The sequence below is a fragment of the Pinus tabuliformis genome, chromosome 4_2, assembly GCF_031772625.1.
Source record: "Pinus tabuliformis cultivar Carrire ecotype Pingquan chromosome 4_2, CPIR1, whole genome shotgun sequence".
NCBI lineage: Eukaryota > Viridiplantae > Streptophyta > Pinopsida > Pinales > Pinaceae > Pinus > Pinus tabuliformis.
The window spans coordinates 322,789,813-322,798,890 of record NC_142304.1 but is presented as its reverse complement, the minus strand read 5'-3'; the positions used below and the strand labels follow the sequence as shown (position 1 = coordinate 322,798,890).

The window sequence follows — 9,078 nt, the reverse complement described above, 5'->3', positions numbered from 1 at the left end:
GGGTGTAAATTTAATTTAGAGTATGAAAAAAATAGTGTGTATTTTTTTATTATTTAAATTGTATTTTTGAATGTTATAGAGATTACATAATATGTGTATTGAATTGGTTTTTTTGGTTAATAATATATTTTTAAATAAATATCCATATTAAAATATTTTTTCATAATCTATATTGAATATTTGATTGTATACAACATTAAAATATTTAATTTTAAATATATATATATGAAGTTGATGTGTTAAAATATTTTGGAAAAGTATATGGTTTAAACATAAATATGTTCTTAAGGACAAATTAATTAGCGATAAAAGTAATGTGAGTTTTGAGAAAATTCTAAATTAATCTCCATGAACCAGAGAACCCAGCTGGTACTGTATCAATGTACTCCCATTGAGAACCTTGAAGGTTTCTGTTTCATGAGACCACCATTGTGAAAGCTTATGAGCTTCCAAAGGTTTCATCGGGCGCTTGGGCACCACATGCAAATCTACGGCTAAACGATCCAAACCACACTCCTCTAGGGGGCGTGTAATTAATTTCTCATTAACTTGAGTAAATTTATCAGGCATTTCACAGTATTCAGAGTAGTGAGAACAGATGGAATCGCTGCAGTTTACATAAATATGGGGAACCCAATTCCTGATTTGTTGACCATTCTTACCATCTGACTGTTTGTCAATATTCCTCTTACTTTTAGAAGGCTTAAGAGTTCTATTCATGCTCTCTACCAGCAATCCAAACCTGTCCCTAACACATCTGAGTGCCAGGGGCAGAGATACAGAAGGGGGATTGAAGAGATGGGTATCTACGAATATACCCTCCAATGCTAAGGCCCTGCCAACCTGCAAAGCCACGGCAGCCCCCAGTGAATGTCCAGCCATGCTCACTTCACTCATCCCATGTTTCCCCACTGCACTCCTCACTGCCTCCAGTGTCCTGTGAAACCTAAACGACTCACTCAGATCTTCCTTCGTAAAAATTCTCAGATCGTCTTCTATGTCAATTCTTATGGTTGGAGCCTTGAGCAAGGTCCCCCTGAGGGCTATAATTGTCATAGGAGCCTTAAATGGCTTCACTTCCAGATGATCACCTAGTGCAGCAGTCCTGTCCCATTCAAGCACTGCACCAAAGATGGATCCGTCCCTATCGTCCACCAATAATTCCACCACTCTGTATTTGAAGAACTTCCACCATTCGGGTGCCCATACTGGACTCTCCTCCCAATTTTCTTGTCTCTCCTTTTCCAGCAGATACGCTGCCTGTACCATGCATGCCATCACTGTGCGTTTGTAATCTTCATCCATCCTGTGTACAAACACAAACAATACACGTAAATTGATTGATTAATCAGTTATCAACACACTGTTTTTTTTTCTAATTAGAAAGAATATTCTGAAATCTGATCAATATTTATTCTGATTGACACTAGAAATCAAATCACCCATATCATAAAATCTCAGATATTGAAATATTACCAAACAAATTCTAAAGCTACTTACTTACCAGCTAGATCTCATAGTATCTCGCCAACGTGGTTTGGATAAATAACGAGGACCTACGACGTGAAAGTCGTATGGGTGCTCATTATTCTGGTTGGCCATCTTCTTATTGTTATGAGTTGCAGTATAGTAACAGAGAAAATTTATATGTAAAAATGACTACTCCAAATCAAATAGCTTTGAGTAACTCCAATTCTCAAAAATTATTTGTGGCCTGGCCGCTGTTATGATCAATAAATATGATAACTATTTGGCGTTTTTGCTCTGGAATTATGAAACGATTGGTGGGATGGGTGAGTAAACGATGACAACTCATGAGTAAAACTTCCGGAGATGAACCATATTTATAGGATTCCAAACGGCATGTCGGTATACAAAATTATCAGGATTTTAATTATTAAGATTTAGTTTTAGTTTACTACTGAGTTTCTTAATTTGTAAATATTTTGTTCTATTATTATGATTAATATCATAATTTATAAATATCTTAAAAAATTATAAATATTAAAAAAAAAAAAAAATAGTAATAATAATTTTTTTGACAATTATTAAAAATATTTTTGAAAAATTTAGAGGTTAAATCCTATTATCTAACTAATAATAGAAGCAGGTCTTTCCTTTCCCCTATTGAGAGCCTAGCTATGCTTAGGTTTCTGTTGTACAAGCACAAAATCAGTAACATAGACGACCATAGACTTCCTAAGCTAGCTTTAAATTCTAGCCAAAACCACCTAAGGCTCAATCAGAGGGTGGAATAAAGACACAAGGGCCTGGTTAAACTATTGGGAGATCAACGAAAATGATGCATTGCAAAACATAAATAACATTAAAGATATTGTTACTTCTAAGTTCAAAGAAAAAATGTGGTGTGAGAAAGACTTAGCGGCTAAAAGAAAATTAAGTTATTATAAGAAGGTCATCAACCCCACCCTAAAACATCAAAAGTATCTCTCTATTTTAACTAGCGCAAAGAAGAAAATTAATATAGCAAAGATTAGAACGAATTCTCATGAGCTCCATAGTGAAACAGGTAGTTGGGCAGTTCCTAAAACGCCATGGACCGAAAGGATCTGCCATATATGTGAGAATAGGAACATCGAGGATGAAAACCACTTCCTCTTAGAGTGCCCCGCGTATAACCACATTAGATCTCAGTGTCACAATCTTTGTTACAATACTAACCTTCCTAGCCTTTTACAATGTCAAAATTATAGTGAGCTCGGGAGGCTTCTCCAAGCTTTTTGAGCATAGGAATAAAATCTTAAATCAAAATAGATAATTTGTTTCTTTAGGTCGGATAGACCATTATTTGGTCTCAGCGGATGTTAACCATCATCATCATCATCAATTATTAATAATCAAATTAAAATATTATAAATATATTTTAAAATACAAAAACAACATTAAAAAATAAATAATTAACCTAATTTTAAAAAATTAATTTGTTTTAAGATATTTTATTTTTGAAAATTATAATCAATTTAAAAATAAACTAAATCATCACAATTATATATATAATATCTATTTTTATTTAAATTTATTGTTTCAAGATTTTTTTTTGGGTGAAATCACAGTCACACAGAAATAAATAACGGACAGATACATTTAAAAAGAAATATATCATCTAAATGGATCGAACATATATTTGTGAATGTGATTTCCTTATAATTTTTTTAAACAATATTTTTCTTTTTTTAAATAAAATAAAAACATTCCATATATTTATTTTTAATGAGTATAATCTAAAATGATGAACAAGTTTCCACATGTTATTGATGTTTAGTTTTTGTTTTTTTTGGTTCTTTCTCGTATTATGATGCTTCTCCATAGATTTTGTAAGTATATAATAGTTTTTTTGGGACTAGTTTCTGCTTGTTGTTGGTTAGCAATACAATGATTATATTACTTGTTTTGATGTCAATTATATATTAATTATTTTTCTTTAGTTTTTTATGTACGCCACACAAGGATTTGACAGATTTTTGAGGAATGCATACTTCTATAATATATGATTAATCTTCACAATATGAAATATTTAAATCATACAATGATAATATTCATAATATTTTTAGTTTTTAATTAAGGATAAGGTTAAGATTATAACTTGCCATATTTAAAGTTTTGGATTGATATAGTGTGATGTGTGGTATTAATAAATTATCATTAACATCATCAATAATAATAAATAAAGAGAAAATAAATATACTAAATAAATAAAATAATTAATAATAGAGCGAATTTTTAAATAAATAAATAAAAATAAATTATAAAAATAGTAAATAAAGAGAAAATAAATATACTAAATAAATAAAATAATTAATAATAGAGCGAATTTTTAAATAAATAAATAAAAATAAATTATAAAAATAGTAAGAATAAGTAAAGTTAATTAAAAATAAATGAGTAAAATAAGGCAGAGTTAAATTAAGTAAAAGGTTGAGTTAAGGAAAACTTAAGATAAAAGATAGAGATTGGCATGATGACAAATGAAGATTATCTCTTCATTTTTGCAACAAATTGCTTTATTTAATGGATAAAGAGGATGTTTTATTTAATGCAAGAAAAAGACGTTGTAAGGATTATTCTTTCCACAAGAGAACTCTATCAAGGAATGAATCATCATTGGCTAATGTAGTTGATTGAAGACTCAAAAGTAATTAGTTGTTAAAAGACTTAGTGCAGTTGACCGTGTGGTTAGTTGTAAAAAGGCGTAGTGTAGTTAAGCTTATGATTAGGCGGAGAGTTGTTTGCAGTGAATGTGATCCAAATAGTGCAATGACTCAAATTTCCAATAAACTAATCTTTATTTTAAAGATAAGTTTTTATCTTTCTTATAATTTTATAAATTATATACTAACTAACCACTAAAATCTTTTTTATGTTAATTATTAATAACATTAATTAATATAAATAATTTACATGTTTTAATTTCAAGTTATTACCTATGGTATCGCATTGGCTTTCAACTCTATTAAACCTTTGAGCTTCTATGTTTTCATTCACTAATGATTATAAAAAATAATAGATTAGATATAATTTATTTTTTAATTAATTATAAAAAAATTATAAATTAAAAAAAATATATATATATATAATTTTAATTTTAACTAATTATGATGTGTGTTCTCCATCTTATTGCTCGTAAATCCATTATTTTTTTTTTATAATTTTAACTGTTTTCGAAGTGGTCTTGACCTTTAATGGTCTCGGAGGATGAGCTTCAGGTTGTCAAAAATCTGTGTTTGAATTTTTTTAGTATATTCACGAAGAAAATTGGAGCTTGATTTGTTTTTAACATGATTTTAAAATGTTTCCCTATTAAGTCTTGTTCATAGGATATTACCAATAAAGTCTCTAGATGATATCAGAAAAAATGTAACTCAGCATGTATAAATACAGGGTATTACACACTACTGAAAAATATATAGATATGTGTCATAATAGTAAGAATGTTCAATGTGTTATTGGAAGAAATAACATGGGTTACAAGTTTTGTTTATTGTAACATACCTAGGATTGCATTTCTCGATTGCCCAAGTTAAGTGTACTAAAATGTACATTCCTAAATTTCTCTTACAATTATGTTTGTGCCACATTAAAGAAAATTTTAATGTGGTGTTCACCATCCTTGAAACCCTTTCTTAATTTTCCTTCTGGTTAGAAGAAGATCTAGTGTTCTCATGCCAAAAATTTTGCACTAGTCCCTTAACTACTCTAATTAACTTTATATCATAACAAGGTAACTTATCGGTAAAGGCCCAACAATCTCTGTGGCCAATTTTTTTTAGGATATCTTTTCTAATAGAATATTTTTGAAGGGTTTTGACATTGCATTTAATGAGATGGGATTTGTGTTTTAGAATATGACATTTTTTGTGATCTTATTAACAATTGATTGTGACATGACACGATGGGTTGCATTATGGTATTGGGATCGAGTTGTCTTCCCAATTTTTTTAAAAGAATCAACAAGGTTTCTATTGATATGATTACTTGTTTCTATATTTTTCATTGTTTTAATGCCTACAATTCTTCTAACAACTGTCAAACTCCTAGATTTTAACAAAGAGAAAAATAATTTGAATTTGATTGCATCATCTTCAATTCAAAGTATTTTTTCTATAATTTTATAAGATTGGTAACATAGTTCATTCAGGTATCTTACCTTCTAGTAATGATAAGCCAATTTCATCCACCTGAACATGTTCTGGAGTTCTTCTTCACACAGTGTCTAATCTAGGTACAGGTGATGAATCTATATTTTAGAACTCTTGAATTCTTTATTGTGGACCTACATTCCTTCAAGGGGGTTGGACATGCTCAAGGTTAGCTTTTGAAATGTCTCACTGTTGAACAAGAGGTTGCACCATAGGAACTTCTTCATCAAGAAGTTGTGCACCAGTTTCATCTCTAATTTCATCCATATTATAATCATCTCCAAGCAAAGAAATCATCATTTGGTCATCCGCAACAATTTGTTATCATGGAATAGTCATTGGAGGTTCATTTGTTTTGCTAGAATTTGGATTCTCCTTTTTTAAAAGTTTGTATTTTTCCATACCTACTCTAGCCTTTTCTCTTGCTTTAATGATCTTTTCTATGGGTTGTTTTATCCTTGATGTCTTTCTTTTATGATTATAATGGTTCCCTGTGTTTAAATGGATTGTAATCACATAAAAACAACATTTTCTTACAATCACAAATAAACATACACATTACCTATCAAGTACAAAAATTGTCCTCCAATCAAACGAGAATACAAAGATTGTCTCCCATTCTAACAATTAAGGACAAAAAATATTTTCAATTCCTCAACAAGATAATAATTGTCTTCAATCAAATTTCCTTCTAATTATATAAAAAATGTATTTTAGTTACAAAATAAGACAAAAACTTGATTACCAATAAGACAAGTGGACAAAAATACTATTTCCAATTACACAAAAATTCACACCAAGTGTTAATATAGTCATTTCCCTTATATTCTTGTTCGATAGATTTTTGTTTGGATGTCGAGTGTATGGCAAGAACATGAGAAGAAGGCTAGCATAAAAAGTATGCACACATTCTTAGGAATGCACACGAGTTCTTAAGACTACACATGTGTTCTCAATAATGTGCAAGTGTTCTTGAGAATGACATCCAAAAAACTAAATGTCCCACTTACCTTCCTATCTCGCATTATTATGTTTACTCATCAATCGAAAGAACATGCATATGTTAGAGAATGTTCATTTCTTTTGTGATATTACTTGTCCCACTTCTCTTCCTTATTTACAATTTCTCCTCCTTCTCCCCTCTCTCTCGCACCCCCATCTCTCTCTCTCTCTCTCTCTCTCTCTCTCTCTCTCACTTCTTCCTTCTATACCCCCCTCCATATTTATTTCTATCCCCCTCCCTCTCTCCTCCTCTATTTTTCTCCCTCACTCCCTCACTATCTCTCTCTCTCTCCCTCATCACTCCCTCTCCCTCTCTCTCTATCTCTATCTCTTTTTCCCTCTCTATACCCCCCCTCTCTCCCATCACTTTATTCCCTCTCCCTGTATCTATCTCTCTATCTCTCTTCTTCCCTCTCTGTCCCCTCCTCTCTCTCCCCCATCACTTTCTTTCCCTCTCTTTACCTCTCACTCTCTCTATATGTATCTCTATGTGTGTGTATTTATCTCCCTTAGCACCTCTATCCATCCCCCTCTATGTGTGTTTGTGTGTGTGTATCTACCTTGACACCTCCATCTAATCTTGAAAAATATTTTTAATAATTTACAGTCTCAAGATTAACAAAATATAATCAATCTAATGCAAGAAATTAAATAGGATTAGAAAACAACATCTACACTGAAATTAACGCACCTAATGCAAGCAATCAAATAATATTAGAAATCAATATCTACACTGAAATAAATGCATCTAACCCAAGCAATCAAATATAACTAGAAATCAAAATCTACACTGAAATCAATGCGTCTAGTGAAAGGAATCAAATAGGATTAAAAATCACCATCTACACTAAAATCAACGCATCTAGAGCAAGCAATAAAATAGGATTAGAAATAAACATTTACACTGAAATCAATGCATATAGTGCAAACAATCAAATATAATTAGAAATCAACATCTACACTGAAATCAATGCATCTAGTGCAAGTAGTAAAATAGGATTATAAATCATCACCTACACTAAAATCAATGCATCTTGTGCAAGAAATATTCTTCTCTCTCTCCCCCTTCCATGTATATCTGTATCTCCCTTTATCTCTCCTTCTTTGTCTCTCTATCTCACCCCCCCAAATACACATGCTCCCTCTCTCCCCCTCTCTCTATCTCTCCTTGCCTCCCTCCCTCCCTCCCTCCCTCTCTCTATCTCTCCCTACCTCCCTCCCTCTCTCTATCTCTCTCTTCTTCCCTCTCTTCACCTCCCATCTATATCTTTGTCTCCTTTTTCCTCTCCTTTGTCTCTCTATCCCTCCCCCCAAATACACACGCTCTCTCTCTCTCCCCCTCTCTCTATCTCTCCTTGCCTCCCTCCCTCCCTCTCTCTATCTCTCCTTGCTTCCCTCCCTCCCTCCCGCCCTCTCTTTATCTCTCCATGCCTCCCTCCCTCTCTCTATCTCTCTCTTCTTCCCTCTCTTCAACTCCCATCTATATCTTTGTCTCCTTTTGCCTCTCCTTTGTCTCTCTACATCACCCAAAAATCATACACACTCTTTCTCCATATCTATCTATCTCTCCCTCCATCTAACTTTCCTTATCCCTCTCTCTCCCTCTCCCTCTCTCCCTCCCTCTCCCTCTCCCCCCCTTCTATCTATCTTCCATCCTACTCTCCCTCTTTCTCTCTTCCCTATAACTCGATCTCTCTCTCTCTCCACTTTTCTCTCTTTATGCCTTTCTTCTTACCTACCTCTCTCTCTCCTCTTTTTCATGTCCTCTCTCTCTTCCTTCCTCTTTGTCCCTTTCTCTCCCACCTCACTCTATCTCCACCCCTCTCTCTCTTTGCCCTCCAACTTTGTCACTATCTCCCTCCCTCTCTCCTCTCTCGTTCTCTCCCCCCTTCCTTCCATCTCTCTATCTTTGTCTCTCTATCTCACCCCAAAACATACATGCTCTCTCTCCATCTCTCCCTCATCACTCCCTCTCCATCTCTCTCTCTCTCCATATCTCCCTTGTCACTCCCTCTCTCTCTCTCCATATCTCCATTGTCACTCCCTCTCTCTCTCTCTCTCTCTCTCTCTCTCTCTCTCTCTCTCTCTCTCTCTCTCTCCACTTTTCTCTCTCTATGTATTTCTTATTCACTCCTTCTCTCCCCCTCCAACTCCATCTCTCTGCCCCTCCCTCTCTCCTCCTCACTCGCAATTCCTCTCTCTGGTCCTTCCCCTCTCTCCCTTTCTCTCCTACCTCCCTCTCTCTCCCACTATATTTCTCTCTCTCTCTTCCCTCTAACCTCTCTCTCTCTCTCTCTCTCTCTCTCTCTCTCTCTCTCTCTCTCTCTCTCTCTCTCTAACCTTGTCACTATCTCTCCCCTTCCCCCTTCTCTCTCCCTCTCTATCTTCCCTCCAACCTTGTCACTATCCCCCCCCCCCA

At 33.8% G+C, this 9,078-nt stretch overlaps 1 protein-coding gene across 1 annotated transcript; it reads right to left on the bottom strand.

Moving 5' to 3' along the window:
* Positions 1 to 339: 339 nt before the first annotated feature.
* On the bottom strand, positions 340 to 1,602 carry LOC149169259 (GDSL esterase/lipase At4g10955-like). Its single transcript, XM_089425135.1, has 2 exons — positions 1,505 to 1,602; positions 340 to 1,306 (listed from the first exon to the last, which is right to left on the bottom strand). Exons 1-2 carry the CDS (start codon positions 1,600 to 1,602, stop codon positions 340 to 342), a joined length of 1,065 nt encoding a protein of 354 aa, XP_089281261.1.
* Between the last annotated feature and the right edge of the window lie 7,476 nt (positions 1,603 to 9,078).

What these genes read in the sequence shown, in the direction of transcription:
- LOC149169259 (XM_089425135.1), bottom strand. Translation starts at nt 1,602, where the DNA reads ATGGCCAACCAGAATAATGAGCACCCATACGACTTTCACGTCGTAGGT. An exon ending in GATACTATGAGATCTAGCTG is followed by an intron (nt 1,307 to 1,504) that starts GTAAGTAAGTAG and finishes GTTTGTACACAG; the next exon opens with GATGGATGAAGATTACAAAC.